The sequence below is a fragment of the Theropithecus gelada genome, chromosome 17 (assembly GCF_003255815.1).
Source record: "Theropithecus gelada isolate Dixy chromosome 17, Tgel_1.0, whole genome shotgun sequence".
In the NCBI taxonomy this organism is placed as follows: domain Eukaryota; kingdom Metazoa; phylum Chordata; class Mammalia; order Primates; family Cercopithecidae; genus Theropithecus; species Theropithecus gelada.
The window spans coordinates 51,534,001-51,560,697 of record NC_037685.1 but is presented as its reverse complement, the minus strand read 5'-3'; the positions used below and the strand labels follow the sequence as shown (position 1 = coordinate 51,560,697).

General features: G+C 57.4%; 1 protein-coding gene across 1 annotated transcript in view; it reads right to left on the bottom strand.

The window, feature by feature from the left end:
* The window catches only part of MCF2L (MCF.2 cell line derived transforming sequence like), an 82,383-nt gene that overhangs the window by 21,198 nt on the left and 34,488 nt on the right, over positions 1 to 26,697 (bottom strand). Inside the window, exons 2-3 of the mRNA XM_025364398.1 lie at positions 13,843 to 13,926; positions 3,764 to 3,878 (exon numbers count right to left, since the gene is read on the bottom strand). Of these exons, the coding sequence (XP_025220183.1) occupies positions 3,764 to 3,878; positions 13,843 to 13,926 (199 nt within the window). The remainder of the gene's footprint in view (positions 1 to 3,763; positions 3,879 to 13,842; positions 13,927 to 26,697) is intronic.

Below are 26,697 nucleotides of genomic sequence, written 5' to 3'. Positions count from 1 at the left end.
CCCCACACACCCCACACACACCACACACATTTCACACACATGCCACACACACCTCATACCCCACACACACCACACACTCCCCACACCCCCCACACACCACACACCCCACACACACCTCACACCCAACACTCACCCCACACCCCCTACACCCCACTCACCCCACACACACCCCACATACTTCACATACGCCACACACACCACACACCCTACTCAGGCCACACATACCACACACTCCACACACCCCCCACACACCACACACTCACCCCACACACGCCATATGCTCACATTACACACACACCCCACACACCACACATACTCCACACACGCCACACACCCCACACATGCCACACACACCTCACACCCCACACACCACACACCCCACACACGCCACATGCTCACATTACATACCACACAGGGAAGGAAACGTGGATAGAATGCACGCGTACACTCACACACACTCCACACACCCCACACACCTCACACACCCCACACTCACCCCACACACTCATCCTACACACACCCCACTCACCCCACACACACCCCACACACCCCACACATACTACACACCCCCCACACACCACAGGCTCACACACACCACACCACACAAACACACCACACGTTCACACGACACACACCACACACTCACCCCGCATACTCATCCTACACACACCCCACTCACCCCACACACACCCCACACACCCCACACATACTACATACCCCCCACACACCACAGGCTCACATTACACACACACCACACCACACAAACACACCACACATTCACACGACACACACCACACACTCACCCCGCACACTCAGACACCCACACTGAGTCCGGTGGGGGAAACAGCTCCATGCTCAGCAGTGCTGCTCAGGGCTGAACGAAGCTGGCATTTCCAGGATCTGACTTACACCATTTGGTGATATAAAACGCCTCTTCCACTTTTTATAATCTAAGTGTGACCAGAAAACCTGAGTTTCCATACACAGGCGAACAGTGGGGACCCATGGAGCTGCCTCTGGGGATCCCAGGGCCCGCGTGTCCACTGCAGGGACTGGGCCTGTGCTCCAGCCACCTTCAGCCAGACCAGGCTGTGCGGCTCACAGATGCACAATCTACAGAGATGGCTGAGTGGGTCTCGTCCTGCGGGAATCTGGACGCATCTGATATTCCTGAATCTCAGGAGAAGGAGCAGACAGAGAAGTGGGGCAGCGGCAAGGGGGCTGTGGAAGGTTTCAGAACATCGGATAAACAGCGGTGTGCACATATGAACATGTGCCGCGTACCACACTCTTATGGTCTTGATGGGTGGCCTCTGAGCACTGCAGATGCTAGAAAATCTCAAGAAAAGGGATGTGGGTAGCTAAGGACGGTCTTGATGGGTGGCCTCTGAGCACTGCAGATGCTGGAAAATCTCACGAAAAGGGATGCGGGTAGCTAAAGGACTCCGTGAAGTTTCTAAGACAAAAGAGACAGGAAGGTTCAACAAACAGGAGACCCCCCAGCTCATGGCTCCAAGTAGCAAGCACTGACAACAGCCCTGACTTCTGAGAATGAGTCTGACCAGTCAGCATTCAGTGTGGACACCACAGAATCTCATTTAGCCCCATGCCCGGAGGCGCCATCAGGGGGCAGATGTACCTGCCAGGCCGGCCGTCCCCTGGGGCACAGGCTCTTCCTCCTGTGCAGGTGACAGACACAGGTCTCGAGGCTTGGAGATCACCGCCCTCTCCAAGGACACCCCTCTGGCCACAGCACACCTGGAGCCCTGTCCTCGGGGTAGGGCCATGGGTCTGAGCCTTTGGGCGCTCCCCTGCCCAGCCATCCACTTTCTCCAGCCATCACCCTGTTATTAAGCCTCATCTATAACATGGGCTTAATGACCGCCTTCCTGCCACAGTGTAACTGAGAACCAGGGACGAATGTGTGGAAACCATCTGCAGCATCGCAGCCTTGCCCCACCAAGCCGATCCCATCAGCCCTCAGGGAACTCGGCCACTTGGCCGGAGACCAGCCCTTCCTCCGTGCGCAGCCTTGCCCCACCAAGCCGGTCCCATTAGCCCTCAGCGAACTCGGCCACTTGTCCGGAGACCCAGCCCCTCCACCGTGCGCAGCCTTGCCCCACCAAGCCGGTCCCATCAGCCCTCAGCGAACTCGGCCACTTGGCCGGAGACCAGCCCTTCCTCTGTGCGCAGCCTTGCCCCACCAAGCCGGTCCCATCAGCCCTCAGCGAACTCGGCCACTTGGCCGGAGACCCAGCCCCTCCTCCGTGCACTCAGCTCAGCCAGCAGAGCCTCGTGCATAGTGGGTGCAAGATTCTCACAAAAGACAAGAGACCGAGGTCAGAACCACAAACCCAACACACAGTGATTTGGGGTTACCAGGACACTGCCATGTCCAGGCCTTTGACCATAGCTGGCCACGAGCCCCCTCCTTTCTGCCCACCAAGACGTCCTGCCCTGACAGGCTCACAAGCTCCCTGCTCTGCCAGCTCCCACCTCAACCCGGCAAGTGGACACAGGTGCCCACCGCTCTCCCTCTCCTCAAGGCATTACCGCAGAGGCTGGCTGCTGCCAACTGGTGGGTATGTGACATTTCTCAGGGGATCTATGTGCTGTTTTCCAGGTCAGGCCAATGTGCTGAGCTCTCAGTTACCAGGCCCAGTGCGCTGTTGTCTTTAAAGACTGAAGAATGAAGGAGAACCTTCACGGTAATGGCCGCGGCCGCACTTTCACACTGATGGTTAAACATCTCCTCTGTTTTCCACCTTATGTAATGTGAGGGATACAGATGCCACATTTAAGGATATTTCTGTTTTTACTTGGTGCGTGGTTCACTATACCCCAAAAGGAAGCAGCAGCTACACTGCCTGGTGTGTGGCTGACATTCTCAGCATCTTCTTGGTGGCTGGGGTGACCGCAGCAGATGCGAGACCCCCGTGGTGCCCCCCGAAGTCAGCCTGCAGCTCACCGGCCTGACGCTGCTCTCCCGCCGGCCGCTGGGGAGACACAGAACTGGACTCCCTACCTTTTCAGAGGACGGGGACCCGGCTATGCCTGGAACAAAAAAGCTGCAGCCTGAGGGAACCATTTTTGCTAACCCGATTTTCTGGTACCTCTGGGGTCAGTTCTCTCCTGGAAAGGGCAGGAGGCGGCCACGCCCCCAGGACCTGACCACATCGCAGAGAGGCCACGTGGACGGGCCCTGCTCCCATGAGCCTCTGGCCCCGTGCAGATGGCCTCTGCGGCATTACGAACACAGACCCCTCGCACCAGAGCTCTGTTGATCAAACAGGCAAGCGCAGTGACAGTTTATGTGGGAGAAAAGCAGTGCCCAGGCTAAGCCAGATCCCGACTGCTGAGCAGCTGAGCCTCCAGGTGGTAACACAGGAAAGAACAGCAGCTTGGAGTGGAAAGGCTGGATTCGGACTCCAGATCAGCTCCGAGGCAGACTCCTGAGCTCCTCAGAGCCATGATGCTGACAAAGCTCTAACCCCTCAGCAGAGCCACGGGGAATGCAACGGTGGCTCCCACAGACCCTAATTCATCCCGCAGTCACGGGGACCCCATCCTGGTGAAACCTCAGAGACTCTGCCCTGCCCCACAATCATGGGGGGCTCTGCCCCGATCCACATTCACAGGGACCCCACAACGCGGAAATCTCACAGAGACTCTGCTTCATCCCATAGTTGCGGGGACCCCACGATGGTGAAACCTCAGACTCTGCCCCGAACCACAGTGTCTGCCGGGCTCTGAGCGTACGCACCTGGGGATGCTGGTGAGGTAGGTCATGACATTCTGGAACTCCTTGTCCGGAATCTCACTGAAGGCCGGGTAGTCAGGGAAGGTGATGACCGGGCTTCCGTCCTGCCCCCGCCCACCTGGGGAGAGACCAGAGGCAGACACTTAGCCGAGGGCTCCACGGCCGCCGAGGGCTCCACGGCCCCCGAGGACTCCATGGATGTTGGCCCGTTTCCATCAGCACCCAGTATTTCAGTTAAAACTGAGGCATGTTCTTCATCGTTACATAATTTTTATTTGGAAGAAATGTGTGCTGCTTGAAGAAAGTATTTGGAAAGTACACAAAAGTGACGTGAATTTAGACAATCACCCATTATCGTGGCCACCGTGGGACAGCTACCGTGACAATTCAGTGTGTTTCCTTCCGAGCCTTTTTCTCTGGGCTTTTTTAACCTTGTTGAGATGATACTGGATAGAGAAGCTTGTCTCCTGCCTCCTTCCTAACCCCGAGAACAAACTGTTTCCATGCTTTTAAACAATGTAACCATTATTTTAAATATCGCATAATATTCCACATCGCAAGTGCCCTAATAACCTGCCTAACTGTGCTGTTGGTGGGTATTGTCCAGCTTCTCTGACGTTGCCGCCTTTTAAACAATTCAATTTCAAAGGGCTCCATTTGAACATTGACTTTGGAGTCCCACAGGCCGGGCTCCAGGTCTGCCTGCTGGAGCCGGCCACTGACCCTGCCATGCCGCCTTGGCCGGATGGAATCCATTTCTCTCCCCCGAGCCGGGGTCCGGCCTTGCGACCTGTTTCGCTCACAGGACTCGGCGGAAGTGAGCCTGGGACTCAGGACACTGCAGCTGCCCTCTCATGCCCCACGGTCATCAGAGAGGTGGTTCTACCACCCAGCGTCCACCTGCTCTGAGGAGGCCCAGCACCGAGGGCTGAGGGCGGGCTTTGTGAAAGGGCAGGGAGGTGGGGGTGCGGGACGGCAGCCCACAGGACCTTCCAGCCTGTCCCGCACGAGGACACAGCTGAGTGAAGGACCCAGTCAGCGCCCCGTGGAGTGAAGAACTGCCTAGCTGAGCCCGTTGGAACTCCTGAGCCACAAAATGAAGAATAAATCCGTAAAATAGGGCTGTTTCAAGCGAACAAAGTCTAGGGTAGCTTTTTATGGCAAACAGATAATGGGAGTTCGCCGTCCCTCATCCATGTCCTCACAGAGAAGACCCAGGGCGCACACAGCCTGCGACAACCATGGCTTTGTCTCTTAACAGCGACAGTCCACCGCCGTCTTGTGCCCCCAATAGCTGCCGCCTCGCGTCCCCTACAGCCACCGCCTCCAGCTTCCACAATTTCTGCTTCTGGGTCTTGGCCAAGCCCAGCCACGCCAGGACGCCAGGCAGGGCAGCTTTTACCATCCAGTGATCCTGGGACACTGGGCCCACGAGGCTCCCTGTGGGGGTCTCCTCAGCACAGGGCTCCGTGGCCTCCTCCCGAGAGCCTGTCCAGCCCTTGTCAGCACCCCTCAATGGGACATGACTCATTATCTGCCACGACTGTTCTCACTTCGGCCAGCACGTCACACAAACGTATCTTTTCTCCCTAGCTCCTTCCTAACCTCCTCTGAGGGCTCATGCCTCGGGCCCATCCCAGCTGCCGAGCCTCTTAGAAGGCTGAGCCAAGGGGCGTCCACGCACCGTGATGGCCTCCCCTTCACCTGGGACAGCTCAGTCCCTGCAATGCTGGGTTCTAATGAAGACCCTGAGTGGGAAGGTGGCTGCTGGGTCTGGCTCCACTGTGCTCTGATGACTTCTGCCCTCCGAACTCTCCCAGCCCTCGAGGGCTCTTGACCTCTGCCCCCGTCTCTGGCAGCACACAATGTCCCATGCAGTCCTCAACAGAACAGGCCTGTCACTCACCCACAAACCTTTCATCATTGTTAATTCTCACTTCCTCTCGGAAAATTCCTCGATCCCAATGGTAAGAGGCCGCTGAGTGAACACTGCGGCCCCGTGTCCTCCTGAGCGAGTGTGACAAGCCTTCCCTCAGCCACCGCCGCGGTGGGGGCTCAAAGCCCCCGGGATGTGGCTCACGCGTGTCTCAGCTTCACGCAGTACCTACCACAATGATCAGGAGCTCGTGGCAACTTTTCAGTCGCCATTAAAGGCAGCCTCCAGCTGCCCAGGGGAGAGGATGGGGGCCAGGTGACCCCGGAACTGGGCCGCACAGCCTGGTTCAGCTGGTTGCTGGTGCTGGTCTCAAGCTGCTGCTACCCTGGGTATCTCCAAACTCTCTGTGCTGCAGCCTCAAAGGAAAGCAAAGACCCTATTCTTTCTTCCCAAGTCAGGCGTGGAAATCCCCGCCTGTCCACTGAGATTGAAAAGCAGGCACCAGGCTGGGCGCGGTGGCTCAAGCCTGTAATCCCAGCACTTTGGGAGGCCGAGACGGGCGGATCACGAGGTCAGGAGATCGAGACCATCCTGGCTAACATGGTGAAACCCCAGCTCTACTAAAAATACAAAAAAAAAATAAGCCGGGCGAGGTGGCGGGCACCTGTAGTCCCAGCTGCACGGGAGGCTGAGGCAGGAGAATTGCGCAAACCCGGGAGGCGGAGCTTGCAGTGAGCGGAGTTCTGGCCACTGCACTCCAGCCTGGGCGACAGAGCCAGACTCCGTCTCAAAAAAAAAAAAAAAAAGAAAAGAAAAGCAGGCACCAAAGCCAAAGGAAAGCAAAGACCCTGTTCTTTCTTCCCAAGTCAGGCGTGGAAATCCCCGCCTGTCCACTGAGGTTGAAAAGCAGGCGCCAAAGCTCCCGCACCTACAGGTTATGAGGCAGCCAAACACCGCTGGACGCAGAGTTGGGGGAGAGTCCCTCTCTGGAGAAACCATCCCCACCAAGGTGGGCAGTGCCAGGACCCTGCAGGGCCAATGGCACCAAGAACAAGCTCTACTTCTGCGTCTGCACCCGGCCTAGTAACTGGAGGCCGGCTGAATGCCACAGAGGACAGAGGGCTCCGAAGCTCCTCTGTGGTTCAGAACAGCACCCTGCCACACGGCACCAGGGACAGCCTCCGGTCCCCACCCACGTCCAAGAACCACTGTCCTGGCTGAGACCTGTCACACCTGCATGTGAGCTCTCACACCCAAGCAACTGGGCCTGCACCCACTCGCTAGGGGCGGAAGGCAGCTGCAACTCCCTCTCATCCCTGTCGCCAGAACGAAGTATGGCTCCTATGGGATCTTGCTTTAATGTGAGATACACTCAGTTTAATACACACACAGCTACACAAAGACACACACACAGCTACACACAGCTACCTATACACACATACATGCACATATACACAACATACATGCACATATATGCACATACATGCACATATACACATGTACAGACACAGCTACACACACAGCTACCTATAAACACAGACACACATACATACACAGCTATACACAACTACACATACAGCTAGACACACACCTATGCACACATGTATACACAGCTACACACATATGCATATATGTATATGTACATACATGTATAAACATACACACCTACACACACACATGGATATACACATACACAGCTACACACACATACACAGCTACCATACACAGATACCCAGCTACACATGCACATGCATACACGCTACACATCTACACATGCACACGCACACACATATACACACTACACGTACACACATCTACACATACACAGCTACATATGCACATGCACACACACTACATATCTACACACATCTACACATACACACATCTACACATGCACATGCACACTATACATACACACACACACTACACATACATCTACACACTACACATATACACATCTACACATATACAGCTACACATGCACACAAACATGCTACACACACAACTACACATGCATACGCACACACACTACACATACATCTACACACACACATCTACACATACACATCTGCACATACATCTACACATGTACACTCACACTACACATACACACATACACACTACACATACATCTACACATACACAGCTACACATGCACATGCACACATACACATCTACACATACACATATCTATACATACACACACATACACACTATACATACACACACCTACACATACACAGCTACACATGCACACACACACCCACTACACATACACACATCTACACACACACATCTACACATATACACTGTTACGGACTGGATATTTGTCTTCCCCTGAATTCATGTGTTGAAATGCTAACCCCAGGCGGACAGTGCTGGGAGGTGGGGCCTGTGGGAGGTGAGGAGGCTGTGGGAGTGGGGCTCCCGTGAATGGGATTCTGTGGGCTCGCTCTGCTCGCCTGGCCACATGAGGACAGTGAGAAGGCGGCAGTCTGTCAATCAGGAAGTGAGCCTTCACCAGGCAGCACATCTGCCAGTGCCTTCATCCGGGACTTCCTGCCCTGAACCAAGAGAAATAAACTCCTGTGGCTTAAACCACCCAGTCTAGGGGACTTTGTCACAGCAAGCAGCCTGAGCTGAGACACACAGGTAGACACACACGCACACACATCCTGGGCAGGAGGCCTGTGTGATGGCCAAGCCGGGTGACCAAGGGTGTGACGACTCACACGTGTGTCCTGCTTCGTTTTCTCCCATGGACATGATGCATCTTAGGGACTCCCTCTTGTGTGATGCATCGGCCCAAACATGGCTTTAGAAACTCGCCCACATGAGCTGCTTAGGAATGAAAGCATTCATGTGGTTAATTTACTGTGATATCTGTATGCTAAGTTAACTGTCGGGTAGAAAAGTCTTAAAATAAGAACTAAAAACTCCTGTCAGTGTGAAGATGACATCAAGAAGGCATCACTTTCTGAAGCCGGACACCACTTAGCCACACGGAGCTCCAACCTGGACAGGATGCCTTTGTCAACACCACTCGTTTACGGCAGTGACTCACTGTCAACATCACCCCTTTATGACTCACATTTTCACACAGGTCGGTTGTTGGTCTGTCTGGGCGGCCATAACAAACCACCACAGACCGGGAGGCCCAAACAACAGAAATTTATCTCACAGCTCTGGCCAGGTAAGTCCAAGATCAAGGCGCCCACAGACCTGGTGTCTGGTGACAGCGGCTTCCGCATTCACAGAGGTCTCCTTGAGGCATGGCCTCGCTGCGGAAGGAGATCTGGTTTCTTCAGCCCCTTACAAAGGCACTGATCACACCTGGGCGCTCCACCTTCATGATCTAATCTCCCCCCAAAGGCCTTGCCTCCCCAAACACCACCTCTGGGGTTAGGGTTTCGACATCTGAATTCGGAGGGACACAAACATTTATCCCACAGCAACTGGTTTGAGGTCGTGCAACCGTCGGATTCCTAGAAGTAGGTCCAGAAAGGACCACATGCGGCTCCGCCCAAACCTACCGGGATTCCTGTCTCCATCTCACGACTTTGATTCTCCGCAGAACACCCAGGGCCACCCCAGTGACCCTCTGTCCATTTCTGTTTCTCTCCAGCAAGGGCAACCCCCTCCCCCGGGCAGGGAACGTCTGTCTGTCTGTGGCTGAAGCCTGGGTGTCAAAAAGCTGTCGGCCTCAGGGAGTGCAGGATCGGATCGGTCCCCACAGGTTGGAGCAGCCGTCGGGTCGTGGTGAGCGAAGACTGAGCTTGGGACTTGCTGGCTGGAGCCTCAGACCACGTGCCGGGAAGACTCCGGGGTCCTTCCCCACTTCGAATCCCTCTCTCAGGACTGCCCAGGCAGGTGCCACGCTGGAGTCCTGCAGCTCATCTGAGAACTGCGGTTCAGCTGCACACTTAAGCCTTAGGATGAGATGTAAGCTGGGACCAAACCGAAGTGGGGTGGGAGAAGGGGCAAGGCAGGAGGGGGCTTGTACAGCGAGCGCTTGGGGAAGGTGAGGAAAGGAAGAGACGAAGGTCTCCAGTGTTCTTCCCGGGAAGACAGCACAGGCCAGGGGGAGGGTCTCCTGTCTGCCCCGTCTCCACACACCTGGGCTGCCTGGACGTGGGATGGAACAATCCTGTCAAATCCAGGTCCCCAGACAGCTGATGGCTGCCTCTGACCATGCCACGTTCCTGTAAAAGCAAAAGGAGATTCCCAAGAGCTGCTGGGCAGTGGAAGGGGGCCGCCGTCCGCGGCAGGGCGTGAGACACGCAGTGCAGGCAGACTCTGTGTTCTGGGCACGGCCTCCATTTCGGCTTTGTGGTTTTCACCGGTGGCAAGTCTGTTCTCAGCGTTTTTCACTTCAGATCATAAGTTCCTCAGTGGTAAATTCTCCAGCCCTGTTTTTAGCTCTTGCTGACGGTCGGCAAGTTGAAACATCTTTTCTAAGATGACACAAGGACGGAGTTCTGAGCCCACGACCTCCTCGGGGCCTGCTCCGACCACTACACCAGGGGACACGCCACTGCCTCTGGGTCCGGGGCACCCATGCGCCCCCCACAACCCTCATCCTTCAGCAAGAAAGAGTCAAACGGCTGACTCGCGGGAGGCGGCTCTGCCCGGAAGGACAAGAATAATCAAGAATTTACATGCAGGATATTTCCTGATTTTACACCGAATTCCTTGTTCCTCAAACCTCAGAAAACTAGAGGGGACAGTAGCGTGGCAGGTCTCGCAGCTTCAGGGTTAAGCGAAGTGCTTTTGGGGCAGACATCACTGCAAGTAGAGGGCGTGGATGACGAGGGACGCAGGCTGAACCGGGAGCTGCTGTCTGTGGGTGACAGACAAGAGAGTCCAGGTGTAATTTCCGCAGCTCGTCCTGACTTTGGGCAGCAACGTATGGGGGTGTGGAGCCCCCGAGGTGTAGGCATCCCTCACTTGGCCGCCTTTCAAAACCTGCCTCACTTGGGTTCAGGACCTGGACAGAGCTGTAGGGCTCTGTGTGGCACCTGTGCATCCACAGATAATGGAGGTGGAAGAGAGGGGACCACACAGGTCACAGGGGCAGTCCTGGCTCCAGGGCACACAGCGCAGGGCTGGCGCGGACGTCTGCAGGGAGGCGAAATCAGCAGCGCAAGTGGAAAGAAATGCAGAGTCTCCTCTTGAAAAGGAAAATTTGGAGCCGTTCCTTCCTGACATCTTTAGTTTTTTGCTCTGGCACTTCATGGAAGCCATTCTAGGCATCCAGAGACCAGCGAATTCAGCCGAAGTCCACAGAACAGGCTGGGGCGTCAACCTGTGGGCTCCAGCCACAATGAAGGGTCTCACCCCGCTGGGCCCCAGCACCACGGTGGTCCGTGTGCAGGAGTGGCTGGTGGGGGAGTCTATGTTTCCTTCGGGTGGAGTGAGACGGAGAGCAAGTCCTGTGGGTGATGCTGGGGCAGGAGGGGAGCCCCGCTTGGGGGCAGCTGTCAAGACAGCAAACCTCTGAGTCAGATTTACTGAGTCCAAGGCGGCCCCTGAAAGGCATGTCCACTCCCTGTCCCAGGAGCCTGTGAACGTGACTTCGTTTGGAAAAGTCCTTGCAGCAGAGGTAATAAAGTTTTCAAGATGAGACCATAATGGATTATACAGTGGGCCCTGAATCTCATGACGGGCGTCCTGGGAGAAAGGTAGAGGGGCTTTGAGGCAGAAGAGGAGACGTCGATGTGCAGGTGAGGTGGCTGCATGAAGACACCGAGGGACACCAAGGAACACCTGTGCCCCCGAAGGAGCCTCCGGAAGGGGCACGCCCCAGGGAACCTGAAAGACGAATCCCGGATGTTTCAGTTCCCCAGTGCACGGCCTTTGTCATGAGGACACAGAAGAGGGCTTGGCATGGCAGGAACCTGGAGTGCAGGCGCAGCCTCAGGACGCAGCTGTGCTGGATACGGTGAGGAGGGGACGGGGTGATTGGAGACCTACAGACCCGAGGCTGCCACAGACTTCATCCAAATCCGCGCACGTCTGCAGAAGCTCCAGCTGACACTGATCCATCTCAGACACGAGGCTACCACAGACTTCATCCAAATCCACACATCTGCAGGAGAAGCTCCAGCCGACACCGATCCGTCTCAGACACGGTACTGCTGCTACGACCTGGATCCCGAGAACAGCGTGGCGTGCTCGGGGTCCCACCCCAGACGGGCCCATGGCTGAGCCCTCAGTATGTGGCTCTGAGGCTGGGTGCACCTCTAGGAGCTGGGAGGCAGCTGTGAGCAAGCCCAGCCCTCAGGAGGGACCCACACTGCACACAGGAGGATGTGAGGTCATATAACGAGGGGGGGCGGAGCAAAGAGCAGGTGAGGAGGGACAGGGCGTGGCCAAGGGCATGCCTCTGAGCAAGGACCTGAGGGGACAGGCCAGCCACAAGCCCGCGGAAAAAATTCACTGCATGGAGAGCGCCGCCCGTGCAAAGGCCCCGAGGTTGGTGGGAGGCAGGGCGATGGGGAGGCAGCCTGCTTCCAGGGCGTGGGCAGGAGACGAGGTGGGGGCAGTGGTGCCACAGGGGACTCTGGCTTATATTCCAGGAGAGAGAGGAGCCCACGGAGGCTTTGGTGTGGTTCCCAAGATCACTGACGCTCAGGCACTTATCAGCTTGTGGGTGTCTGCTCAGGGTCTCTGGGCCCACGTGGAGGGGTTGCTGGGCTGTGATCCTCTCCAAGCCCAGGCTCTCCAGCTCCCCCAGGGGCTTGGCAGAGCTCTGCTCCCAGCTGCAGTGTTGAGGCCCCAGGGTCCTGGCGGCTGCCCGTGGGGTGGCTCTTCTCCTGCTCAGGCGGCCTCTGCTTCCTTCAGGGCCACACAGAGAACCCCCTTGTGTCAAACCCTCCCTGCACCTGGAATCTCTCATGACAGGAAGAGCCCCATCTCTTTTAAGGGCTTAGCCGACTGGGTCAGGCCCACCAAGGAAGATCTTAAAGTTGCTGATTTGGGGCCTTAAATTCATCTGCAAAATCCCCTCACAGAGCTCCTGGGTCGGCATCTAAGGAACAACTGAGAAAACGTGGGTGGCTGGGGCCGTCCCGGGACTCTGCCCTCCCAGGCACCACTGGGGTGGGGGCACTGCCTGGCAACTGGAGGAAGGTCAAGGCTGGAGGCCCAGGTCAGGGCCCTCCTGGTGGCAAAGCTGTGAGCCTCTTGGGAGTCGTGAAAGGGGCGGGGAGAGGCTGGGGACGCAGGAGGAACCGGCAGAAACCACGGCGCCTCTCCTGAGTCATCGCCACACCTGGTCCCCGACGCAGGGGAATTGGAGCCCTTGTCCCCTGGGAGTTTTCAGTTCTCCAGAGACCCCCTGCTTTCTATCCTTCCTCCTCCTGGGCCTCTCCGCCATGGAAAGCAGGACCGAGTCCCTGGACAGCTCTCCTCCTCTGGCCATCATGTTGCTGTCTCTTTGATTTTGGTCTCGTAAAACTCGCCAGCTACACCTCGGCCCCTGGCAGTCAGCCTCCCTCAGACCCCAAGGCCCGGCCTGGGGTGTGGGCTGGCTCTGGAGGTGACGGTGCGGGATGGAGGCCCTACCATGCCAGCCATGGATTGGGGGCTGGGCTGCTAATGAAAATGCAGAGGGGCAGAGGCTGAGCTCCTGAGAGCATTGCGCCCTCGGCATCAGGGCACCCTTATGTCCCAGGGAGGGCACACGTTTGCATGTATTTTTTCTGATGGGTCCTGTTGGGCAGATTTGTTCACATAAGAACGGTGTCTGCACAGCTCGGGGTCACTGCAGGTGCCCTTGCTGCACCCACATGGGGGGCTGGGAGCCTCACTATGTCCCCAAGTCTGCAGGCACCACCTCCACAGGTGTGCCAGACGCAGGGCTGGAGGCCACAGTGGACAGAGGTGTGGCCTTGGAGGTGCCCAGATGCAGCAGGAACTGCGGGTCAGAGGCCCATGGGCTCGGCCAACCACACCCCACTCCATCTGTCCCTGGAGGCCGCTGTCAGGGGTGCCCAGGCCACGTCCCCCTGACCCTCCTCTGCCCACCTCCTCCCAGTGGCCATGTGCCAACTGGCATGGAGCTGCCCACTTCACAGAGATGGGGAGAGCTGCCAGGTCACAGGTCAGACCCAAGGCAGTGAATGACCAGGCCGTGGCGACTGCTCAGCCCACACCCGGCCCCGGACCCCTCCCTCTCCACCCCGTCCCGGCTTCTGGAACTCACCGGACAGGTAAGCAAAGCGCTTCTTCAGCTGGTCCTGGATGTCAGCAGCACAGAGTGGGACGATGTCCTGGTGCATGATTTCATCTGCATGGAAAGAGCAGACAGCACGCGTCAGCCCCAGGACGCTGCCTCACCCTGCGAGCGCCCACCCGATCCCAGGCGGAGCGGCACATCCACAGGCACCTACGGGAGCGGGTCACGTGGCTGGAAAAAGGCTTTTCAGTTTCCAATACGTGGAGGCCTTTGTTTCTCAGCGCACAAAAGCTGTGTGTTGAATGATTCACCATCGATTTTGAAAGTGTGGTATAAGAGGTTCAGAGAGAGGGACTGACAGACAGAGAGAGGGAAGGACAAAGAGAGAGACCTGGGCAGAGGGGAGGCAGGGGAGCAGCAGGAAAGGGCTTGGTCCTGGTCCTGGGATAAATACACTTTGGTCTGAGTCCCACCCACGTCGGGGAAGATGTTCAGGTGACCCCTGCCGGCCTGTTGCAGGTGCAGTAACTTACGGCCCATGAGGAAAACCTAACCACGGAATGGGCCACTGCCTCTGCACACACGGGACCCTGGGGGTCTGTGCCACATCCCTGGCCTTGCCATTAGCTGGACACAAATGAGGCAGGATGGCAAGAGCAGGGTCAACTCCCGCACCCATCCCCCCACCCAGCAGGTTCCAGATGGGTCTGGACGCACTGAAGCACCTGCGGCCACCAGGCCAGCACCAGCCGGGAGCATGCGGGGAGCACTAGGCCAACATCAGCTAGGAGCATGGGGTCAGTACCAGCCAGGAGCACAGGGCCAGCACCAGCTAGGAGCACTAGGCCAGCATCAGCCGGGAGCACAGGGTCAGCACCAGCCGGGAGCACGTAGCCAACATCAGCCAGGAGCATGGGGCCTGTACCAGCTGGGAGCACTAGGCCAGCATCAGCTGGGAGCACGGGGGAGCATGGGGCCAGCACCGGCCAGGAGCATGGGGGAGCACGGAGCCAGCACCAGCCGGGAGCATGGGGCCAGCACCAGCCAGGAGCACTATGCCAGCAACAGCCAGCAGCACAGGGCCAGCACTGACTGTGAGCATGGGGAGCACAGGGTCAGCACCAGCCAGGACCACTAGGCCAGCATCAGCTGGGAACACGAGGTCAGCACCAGTCAAGAGCACAGGGCCAGCACCAGCCGTGAACACAGGGGGAGCACAGGGCCAGCACCAGCTGGAGGCACAGGGTCAGCATCAGCCGGGAGCATGGAGCCAGCACCAGCTGGGAGCACGAGGCCAGTAAGACCCTCCAGGGAAAGCTGTGTGGACTGACAGGCTGGTGTTCTGTGCCACAGAGCGGCTGCCGGGCTACTATGCCTTGGGGACACTGACCACTGACCACAGACCAGACACGATTTCTGGCCAGCACGCTCATCATATAGCCACATTTGCAATCTTGAACATCCACACAATTTCTCTCTGAAAGACACAGGACTCACGCTGAGGACCTGAGAATGGCTTAAACGTTCAATTCTTCCACACCTGAGGACCCAGGCCACTAACAGCCTGAAGATATGGGACAGAAGTGTTTGTACCTGGAAATTCCCAGCGGAGGCCACAAGATACTATCTAGCTGGCATCAGACTTAAATCCTGCTCTTCCAGTCTTGCAGACAAACAAGTGCAAACACGGGACGCAGTGGAACACACAGGGGCCCCTCCTGGGCCGTGTTGGCTGCGGCCCTGCCGGCTACGGGACTGCTTTGCCTCGGAGCCGGAGACAACCCTGGTGCTGGTGAGGAAGTGGTGGGACCACGGTGTCACGGGGCCTGCCAGAGCCAAGCAGATGTCAAGGCCCTTCTGCGGAGCCTTGCAGGGAGAGTTCAGGGCACAGACCCGTTCCCAGTATGCAACCATGTGTCAGCAATGGCTTCTTTTGTGGGAGAAAGAAACAGTCAAGCAGTAAAGCATGAAATACTGTTTTATGCTCCCGGCAGGGTGACTTCCACTGGCGCACACCTCTCTGGAATGTGCGTCTGGTGCAGCCGATGGCAGCCTAGACTGCGCAGTTGGACGTTCAAATTTTACAGTAAGTTTTTCTCTCTCGCCAGGAGCGACCGTGGCCTCAGAGAGGAAGTCAGGAGGCACCGTCCTCAAATCCAACACCTGCTAACCCCAGGAGAAGCGCATCGCTGACACGGAAAGGGTCACAGGGCAAGGGCCTCCCTGGAGTTTTAGAAATTCTGGGGGCTACAAAAAAAGATTGTGGATACTGTGAGCTGGCAGGTTCGTCACGGAGGGGATGGCTTGGACAGGGGGGTGCCAAGGTCGGTGATGGCTGCGGGATGCTGGCGGCCCAGGCTCACTGGGGCCACAAACGGGGAGGCACTGGCCCATGTCTGTGGCTCCCTCGCCGCACCTCAACTTTCAGAGGCGCCGACCGCGAGAGTCAGGCGTCGACCGCGAGAGTCAGGCACCAACCGCGAAGAGCCAGGCGTCGATGTGGACACTTCCACCATGACTCCCAAACTGTTCTGGCAGCTCTGAGAGGCGGCGTGTTTGGCCTGGCCTGTTCCCTACGAGCTCAGGCGTTCCTAACCTGGCTCTGGACCTTACCAGCGCCTGCTCTGGGGCCCTGCTGACAGCAAAAGTCTTTCCTGTGTGTTAGAGACAGACAGACACCGCCCGCCGTCCCTCCACGTTCTGAGAGAGTGGTGCGTGTGGGTGTGAAGCTGCCTCTGGGACAGGCTGTCCACTGTAGGCTCCTCATCCACCCCTCCAGGGGCTGCCACACACTCAGGTCCTTGGAAGGGTGAGGTCCGGGCCTGGGGCCCTTGCTCAGCCGCTCCTCTTGTGGCCAGTCTGACCCCACTCAATTTCCTATCAAGATGCCACCTCAGAGAGGCCTTTCTCCACCTCCCCACCAGGCAGGGGCCCTCATGGCAGCCTGCACCCTCCATGGGTGCCTGCAAACCCCCACTCAAGGCTGCAGGGACCATGCCTGGGGTTCCCCACCCTCACCACAGCGCCTGGCCCAGCAGCTGCCCCTGCTAACATAGCAGAGGAAGGGAGGGGGTGCCTTCCCAGAGCATCCTGTGGAATCCAACGCCAAGGCCCCAACCCCTCACAGGCGGGTTCCTACTTTCTGGCGTCACAGGCCCGTGGGGGGCAAAGCAACACCTGTGCACCATCCGCACTGCAGTGTCCACCGTCCACACCACCTGTTCACCGTCCACACCACCTGCCCACCTTCCGCATCGCAGTGTCCACTGTCCACATTATCTGTCCACCGTCCACATTGCCTATTCACCATCCACACCACCTGTCCACCTTCCGCATCGCAGTGTCCAGTGTCCACATCGCCTATCCACTGTCCACACTGCCTGTCCACCGTCTGCATCGCAGTGTCCACCATCCACACTGCCTGTCCACCATCCGCACTGCAGTGTCCACCGTCCACACCGCCTGTCCACCGTCCACACCGCCTGTCCACCGTCCACACCACCTGTCCACCAGCCGCACTGCAGTGTCCACCTGCTGGCAGCCCCCAGTGCCTCTGGACTCTTTGGGCCAGAACTAACTCTAAATATTGTCCTTAGACCTCATTCTGGGTTTGAAAAGCAGGGTTCCCCATGTGCGTAATCAGAAACTGCACACAGCTAAGCTTGTACAAATAAACTCTTAACACATCACGACACCTGAAGTGGTCACCGGCCACTCTGTGAACCCGAAAAGGCCTGTGACGCTCTCCGACCCACAGCGGAGTGTTAACCTCCCATTCTTCATGGAGCCTTCTGCAGGCAGGCCCTGCGATTTTCAGGGCACTGGGCATTCTTCCATTTACGTGTGTAAGTTTTCATTCTTCCTGGTTTTTTGAACCCACTCAAGAATGATGGGAAAAACTGCCCTTTATGATCATAATTTCTATAAAAGTTCCAATCTACTTAATTTTGCAGCCACAAGACTAAGAAGTGCATGGAACAATGGTGGCCACTTGGTTCAGGAGACAGGTCCCCGGAGGAGACGCAGGCAGGCAAGCGTGGCCTCCGTGGGGCTCCGTGCTGTCGGATGTCTGGGAGGTGGTGGGCCCTTAACCCGTCTTTGCCACCCAAGGCCCAGCTCCCTCCCCAGCCCCACCCCAACCAAGTCCCCAGTGATGACCCCATGATGACCCCACGGCGGGTCTGAGAGGGGAGAGTTAGGGCCTCACGTCTGAGGCTGGGCAGAGGCTGCCCCATCCATTCCCCTGCCATGTGGGCAGAGGCAGCAGGTGGGACTGACGAGGGGGTGGCCAGGCTTGCCCCTGCCCGTTCCCAGCACCGACCACAGTAGCCCCACCTGGGAGGGCCGATCTCTTCTGGCCACTACGGGGCTGACGTGGTGAGATTTCCCAAGGGTGGGAAGGGCAGAGGTGCCCTTGGTTCACCTGATACACAGGTGAACCCCCCCACCGAGTTTTCCTCACAGAAACAGGGTCCTGGCAAAGACAGCCCAGGGAGGGGAGCCATGTGTCTATCTTTAGATCTCTTTGTTCCAACAAAACGAGATGACTGCAAACTTCCTTCCTCTTGCAAGCTGACTCAAAAACTTGCTTTATTTGATGGCAATTTCATCCTGAAAACTGGGAGTGGGGGGTGGGGGGTGGGGGTGGGAGGGCAGCCAAGACGTCTGAGCAGCATCCCGGGCACTCTTTCCAGACCAGGTGACCTCGCAAGCAGCAGAGAGAACACAGGAGATGGGGATGGGAGCCAGATGGGGCCCCGGAAATCCTCTCACAGTGGGGGTGGGGGTAGGGTACACCGTCACAGGTGGAGCTGGGTGGGGCCCTGGAAACCCTCTNGGGTAGGGTACACCGTCACAGGTGGAGCTGGGTGGGGCCCTGGAAACCCTCTCACGGGGGGGGGGGGGGTGGGGTACACCGTCACAGGTGGAGCTGGGTGGGGCCCTGGAACCCTCTCACGGTGAGGTGTGGGGGGTGGACTGTCACAGGCGGAGGCAGCAAGGCAGCTCCTGGCAGCAGGAAGAGGCCCAGGTGAGGGAGGAAAGCCCATCCCTGGTGCTCACTGGTGACCGTGGGCAGAGGAGAGGACAAGGCTGTCCACATAGCAGCCTGGGGCCGTGGGGCCCAGTCCATCTTTTGCCAATTGTCTCCTGTTATTTATTCTGGCAACAAGCCCATTCCCAAAGGCTTCTGCATCCTGTCCATCAGACGGGACAGTCGTGCCTTTTCAAAGTCCAAGGCTGAGCGTCAGATGGGATTACGTCACCAGATCGTCCGGCCACAGGCCTTCCCCAAGCCCATCCATGAGGATCTCCAAAGCCAGGAAGGGCAGGGCTGCAAAGCAGGGCAGTAAGAAAGGCAGGCCGCAAAATCCGAACAAAATCTAAATTCAGTGAGGAGAATGCCTGAACCACAGGCTTCAGAAAAGGACACCCCAGGAGGCCAGCATCCCCGTCCCCTCCAGACAAGCTCCTGACACCGTGTGGGTCAGGGAGGAGAACCAGGACACCCCGGGGCCAGCGCCCCATCCCTGCCATTGGGGCAAAAGGGGCGTCCACGTGGGGTGCAGGAGTCAGCGCACAGCCACCCTGCGGAACCCTCCGGACGCCCTTTGGAGCGAGACGGTTTATGCCTCGGGTAGGGAGGACACGCACGCCCGGCACTTGGTCAATCTCCTCTGGGGGTCGTCTCCAGAGCCGAGCTCTCCACGCTGCCTCGCCCGCAAGCCCTGGGGGTCGTCTCCAGAGCCGACCTCTCCACGCTGCCTCGCCCGCAAGCCCTGGGTTCTCTGATGCAGGCGGACGCGAGAATCCCCTGGAGCGTGTCCTCAGCACACGTGGGTGTGTTGTTTGGGACCAAGCTCCTGCCTAGACCCCAACAGACCAGGCTGAAAATCAAAATGAAGTCCCCACGCTCACCAAGGGAAACCGAGTTGTTATCGGACCTTGGAGAAAACAGGAGACAGAGGAGAGGCCAATCTTCCAACCAGGCCAGGCTCCGTCTTCCTCGACATGGTCACGGAGGTCCCTCTTTTTGTTGTTCTTGTTCTCAACTTGTTTAATACATAAAAGGGCAATCAAAACGGTGGTCAGAATTTCCATTTTTGATACATTCTTAGAACGCGGTCCATCCAGAAAGCACCACTTCAAACAGATGAAGAACTACCCAACCTTTTCTGTCTCGAAGAGAGTTTGCTTAGATTTTAAAAAGACCTAATTCCATGAGCTACGGCAGTGAATTTAATCATTTTAAATTAAATGTAAAAACATGGAGGTTCTGAGCTGCCCGCAGAGGTGGGACTCCTACGAGGGTGACTGCCGAAGTCCAGGGGCTGAGACACGGCCACTCACAGCATTACCGTTCCCCTGTAGCAAAGGGTTAAGACTTTACCATAACTTAATTATACATTCATTACGGTGCTTTAAAACAGTCAAGCCTAAAGAAATTCTTCACACTGTCAAAAAGATATACATACTTGGCTGGGCACAGTGGCTCACACCTGTAATCCCAACACTTTGGGAGGCCAAGGTGGGCAAATCACCAAGGTCAGGAGTTCGAGACCAGTCTGGTCACCATCGTGAAACCCCCTCCCTAATAAAGATACAAAAATTAGCTGGGCATGGTGGCAGGTGCCTGTAGTCCCAGGTACTCAGGGGGCTGAGGCTGGAGAATCAGTTGAACCTGGTAGGCAGATGTTGCTGTGAGCTGAGATTGTACCACTGCACTCCAGCCTGGGCAACAGAGTGAGACTCCGTCTCAAAAAAAAAAAAAAAAAAAAAAAAGAAAGAAAAAAGAAAAGAAAAGAAAAAAAGATACACATACTAAAAACCCATTTAAGCACAAACTTAATCACGTGACAGCTCTTGGCCTGGGCCACACGTGTACACAGAGATCTTCTTTTTTTTTTTGAGACGGAGTCTCGCTCTGTCGCCCAGGCTGGAGTGCAGTGGCCAGATCTCAGCTCACTGCAAGCTCCGCCTCCCGGGTTCACGCCATTCTCCCGCCTCAGCCTCCCGAGTAACTGGGACTACAGGTGCCCGCCACCTCGCCCGGCTAGTTTTTTGTATTTTTTAGTAGAGACGGGGTTTCACCATGTTAGCCAGGATGGTCTCGATCTCCTGACCTCGTGATCCACCTGTCTCGGCCTCCCAAAGTGCTGGGATTACAGGCTTGAGCCACCGCGCCCGGCCTAGAGATCTTCTGCTTCTTCAAGCTCCATGTAAGTCCGGCAATCACCTAACGTGAAACTAATCCTTATGACACAGAGCCGCCTAACGTGGCCAGTCGGTCAGTTCTCCCGCTGACCCCCCAAGCTTACAAAGGACAGTGACTGAGGCCACCGAACCGCGTTTGCTTGGTTTCTGCTTTCTTCAGCCCTGTCCGCACAGCTGCTGTGTTTCACAGGAGCTCTTATTCCAGTTCACGGAATGAAGTGCTGCCCACTCTAGAACTGCCTGCACAGCCCAGTGAGATCTTTAAATCACACGGATTGCAACTGGATCTTCTGGCAGGTATTTCCTATCTCTCTGCCCCACGGGGGCCACGGCCCACTCAAGTGATTTCAGAACCACGACGCAGAGGTCTCGAGGGGAGGCTCCCAGGTGACGCCGACGGGGGGGTTGTTCTCAAGGTCACATTGTCTGAGCCAGGGGCACCAGGAGGGTCTGTCATCAAGGAGGGCACTTGCCTGCTCACCAGCATTTTTATGAACGTTTCCTGGTATCAGAAAAATGGCCTGAGTGCAGTTTCAGCCAGGTGGGCCTCGGCATCCACCCCACACCTGGCGGGCTCTGCACAGGGCCTGGACCTGTGTGCATTCATGCCCTGGCTGCATTCGTGCCCTGGCTGCATTCATGCCCTGGCTGCATTCGTGCCCTGGCTGCATTCGTGCCCTGGCTGCATTCGTGCCCTGGCTGGGGGTAGTCACACCATCCATGCAATGGCTTCTGAGCTAGAACAACTTAAAAAATCATGGGGCAGAGGGAGCAGAGACCAAAGTGACTGAGAGCCACTGTCTGGGTGACACAGGAGGCCGGGTTTCAGGACGAGGAACACAGATCCTTCCAGAGTTCAGAGACCCTGGCCCTGCCACCCTCTCCCCTGAAGGCCGGGCTGGCTGCCAGCTCTGCCACCTCCGGTCACAGCCCCACCTGCTGCACAGTACCCACGGCTCCACGGCCTCCCCACACCCCGCCTCCTGGGCCACACGCTCAGGCCGTTCTCAGGCGACTGCTGAGTGGGCAGGGCTGGGGGCACCACAGGGAGCATTTCCACAGGGCCCAGACCCGAGGGTCTTGAACACCTTAGGGTCTCCCGCCATCCCCCACTGAGACACATACATCTCTCCCTTTCTCTCCTGGAGGCCATCCAGGGTGCACCTGCTCTCCCAGCCACTGTCTTCCAGCGCCCGTCCTGTTCAGAGGCAGCTGAGCCCTCACACAGACCCCTGACCGCAGAAGGGGTCGCACCAGCAGCTGCACCTGGAATGACTGGGGTTCCAGGGAGCAAGAGCATGCCAGGGGACCCCCTCAGGATTCAGATGAGGACCACCCTGTGCTCCTGGGGGAGGATCAGGCCAGAAAGACAGGTTCCGACTCACTCCTGGCACCAGTGCACGGAGTGAGTCCTCGCAAGGACCTAGGGAGCAGGAAGCCCCATCCTCGTTTGAAAGATGGGGAATTCAAGGTCAGGCTCAGCTGTGAGCAGCCCAGGCCTGCAGGGCGGGCAGTGCCAGGACCGAGCCCATGCCATGTGCTCCAGCGCCTGGGACCTTCACTGCCACGGGCTCAACAGCGAGGCTATGGAGAGGCTCTCACAGAGGCCTGGGAGGGTGCCAACATGCGTCTGTTTCTAGGCTGATGGGTGGGTGAGACCCCAGCGGCTGGGACAGGGCAGGCCTGTGGGCAAGAAGGCAGGGACATGGCAGGGCACAGCCTCCCATTGCACAGGAGCTGCCCAGAGTCACGGGACATGTTGGAGCCATCAGGGAGCTTCGAGCCCAGTGATTTTCCCTAAGCAGCCCCATTCACTCAGATCTATTCACTGTGCAGGGTGTTGTGAACGGAGCCAATGGCTGGCTCCTCACTTGCTGAGCTGCTGGCTTCTAGCTATTTTTTCCAGCTATATTGAGAAAAATAATTGTATATATTTAAGGTGCACACGTGCTCTTTTGATGTAGTTCACACTGTGAAACCATAGCCACCACCAAACTCACTGGTGACTGTCACCTCCCACAGCTGCCATTTCCTTTTGCAGTTAGAACACTCAACACCCACTCCCAGCAAACCTCAGGTACAAATACAGTGTTAACCACAGTCACCACAAACAGACCATGGCCACCTTGAACAGATCACGGCCACCACGAACTGACCACGGCCACCATAAACCAACCACAGCCACCATGAACAGCCCACGGCCACCATGAACCAACCACAGCCACCACAAACAGACCATGGCCACCATAAACAGACCACAGTCAGTCACCATGAACAGCCCATGGCCCACCATGAACAGACCCCCAGAGTTCATTCATTCGGCACAACAGGAACTCTGTGTCCTCTGGCCAGCATCTCCCCAGGCTTCCCCACCCCAGCCCCCAGTGGCCACCGTGCTTGCTGGCATCTCTGACACCCCACATGCGTGGGGCCGTGGCTTTGCCTCTCTATGCCTGCAGTGATTTTACTCAGCAGGCCGTGGCTTTGCCTGTGGCTGATTTTGCTCAGCACTGTCCTCCAGGCTCATCCGTGTTGTCTCAAATAATAGGATTTCCTTTTTTACGAACACGGAACAGCGCTCCGTTGTGTGTGCGTCACACCGTCTTCAGGCGCCCATGCACTAACGGGCACTGCGGTCAATTCCACGTCTGGGCTGGTGAGCTCCGGAGGGCGGGCAGCTCTTCAGTGGCCTGCTCCTTTCCCGATACCCACCCACAGTGGGGACGCCTGGCTCCAGCGACAGTGCTCTTTTTAATTTCTTGAGGAACCTCCATACCCCACACAGTTTTCCGTAATACCTGCAGCAATTTACACGCCCACCAACAGCATGCACGGGCCGCTGTGCCTCCACAAACCCGTCTTCATAAGATCCAGAGAGAAACGGGCACCAACGTGAAGCCCACACAGCATCTCAACACACGCGTGGTCTGTCCATGCCTGGTGTCATCACCCCACACGTGGGCCAGCAGCTGCCACAGGACAGACACTCACTGGCCCCGCGGGAGCACAGACCTCACCCCAAACACACCCTCCCTGAGCTGTGACTCTGGGCAGTTGCTTTCTCTCTCTGGGCCGCCTCCTTCTCTGTAAGGCTGGGACAAGGCTTCCTTATAGGACCATGGCTGCAATTCAGCCGGTGATGCTGGCAGATGGCTTTGGTAATGGCTGCCCCCACCTGGTGAACAGACCCACGGGGATCCTCCTGCCCCCGGTTACGTTAGGGAGGCTACAGGCACCCAGAGGAAACCCCAGCACTGCACCATGGGGGCCGTCCAGGGCCCCAGCACTGCATGGAGCGGCGGCTGCAGACTGAGGTCCACAGAGGAGGTGGTCTTGGCTACGGCACAGGGTGCTGTGCAGGTGGGAGGTGGGCTCAACCACAGGCCGAGGTGAAGAGGACCACCAACTGTGGCTGCCCGCTGACAGGCGGAGGGACGCTTCTCTGCAGGGCGGTGCCCCGTCCTCCTCTGCCGAGTGACCCCGGGTGGCCTGTATGCAGCAGGCACCGGCTCCCCGAGGACACCTGTGTCCTGGAGGGTCACACCAGAGCCAAACCTCCCCACTCACTGGGCTGGGGGGAGGCGTGACCTGCACCAGCCACGAGGGAAGGGCCACAGCCTGGTCTGCCTGGAACACATGTTAAAAATGCCTAAAGGAGAACAAAAACGGTCGTCATAATGAATTCTTTCTTTTAAAATTAAAAACAACAGTCCTGACTGTACCACGGTGACCTCTCTGTGGAGTCCAAGCGTCTCGGGCCTTCTGCGTCTCCCCCAACTGGGCCCTTCTGGGCCCGAGGACAGACCTCCGAGGCCAGTAGGGCTTGCCCCGCCCTGCATTTTACTTTCTGAGAAAAGTCACCCACATATGGCAAGTTCCTCAAAGGTCCTCTGCAGGAGCGAGGAGGGGCACAGTGAGGAACGCAGGCCAGGCTGACCCCGGCTGACGCTGGCACCGACAATGCTTCTCCCTCAATGCACCCTAAGAGGATGTGAGACACTAAAACAGAGCCTGCGGCAGGTCCCGGGGCTGATCAAAGAACCGTCAGGGCTCAGAAGGATGATTTCTCCTCTTGCTCACGGTGGTCCTGGCTTTGCCTGGTCCTTCAGGAGGGAACTGCAGGATGGGATGGCCGGGGCATCAGGGGTGCAGAACCGGGGGGCACCCAGGGGACATAACCTCCCTTAAAGCAACCACCTGCCCCTGCTCACACCGGAGCCTTCCACGGTGCCCCAGAGCCAACCCCATAACCCCGAGCAGCCACCTGTACCTACTCATGCCCTCACCCAGGCTGGAGTACAGTTGTGCAAACAAATCTTATTGCAGCCTTGACCTCCGGGGCTCAAATGATTCTCCCCTCTCAGCCTCCCAAGTGGCTGGGACTACAGGCACACACCACCACACCCAGCTTATTAATTTTTTTTTTTCAGATATGAGGTCTTGCTATGTTGCCCAGGCTGGTCTCAAACTCCTGGGCTCAAGCGATCTCTCAGCCTCAGCCTCCCAAAGTGCCAGGATTACAGGCGTGAACTGCTGTGCCCAGCCAGTTCTTTATTTTAAAATTGGAAACTTTAGATGTTTATTCATTGCCATTGGTAGCTAAGGTCTGATTCAATAAAATTCACAAAGATGCTTATTTTATGAATTATTCATCAATAGTTGGCATAAGTACCCACTGGAAAATATAATTAGGACAAATCTCTTGAAAACGAGTACTCCATTCTTAGAAAAGCATCAACAAAACCCAGGCTGTTTCCTCCCCACGTGGCCCCCTTCTCCAAGGACCTTGCCCCAAAGCTCCAGTTGTCAGGATGGGGCCAGTGTGGACCAGCAGCCCCTGAGCCCCGACCAGACCAAACGCACCCAAACCTAAGACCACAGAGGCTGCCCAGCTGGGTCCACAGGCTCGGCCAGGGGCCTCCCAAGTCCCATCTGCCTAGAGAGGGCAGCTCGTCACGCCTGGCACCACGGGTGGCCCCGCTGTGGGGACAGCAGTGGCCGGGTGTCTCCTCCTCTGAGGAGCTACAGCCTCTCCACCAGCCAGACGTGGGCGCTGCCGTCATTTGTCCACACAGCCTGTCTATGAGAAACCTCGAACAAAGGAGCCAGTGGAAAGGTGATCCCAGCCTTCCGGGACCAGCACAGATGGTCCCTCACAGGCCAAGGGCAGAGGCGGCCCCAGTGCTCACCAGGGACCCCAGGGCCATGGCCCTAAACCATCCATCCGGCAAGGCCTGTGCACACCTTCCCTGCCACGGAGCAGGGCTCCTCCCGTATTGGAGGCACCTGTCCCAACATCCATCCCCAGCATCCCCCAGCCCCAGGCTCCTGCCCCAGCAGCCTCCGAGGATAGCGTTGGGTCCAGAACGTCCGCCCCGGCCCCGTGTCCCCACACGGTCGCCCCACAACACCTTCCAGGGAGCCGAGGACCCACCCGTGCCCCACGCACCTGCACCAGCCTTCAGCAGCAGCCACAGCGCCCAGAGGTCCCGGCACAGCAGCGACAGCCGGCTCACCGTCATGCTGCCCACTGCAAGTCAGGAGCCCCTGGCCCGGCTCCTGGAATGCCCTTCCCAGGCACACAAAGGACGGCGCAGCACCAGCACCATCTTGGCCGCGGAGCAGGGACGCCACACCTTCCTGGGTTTGCTGCGCAGACCTGGCCTCTGC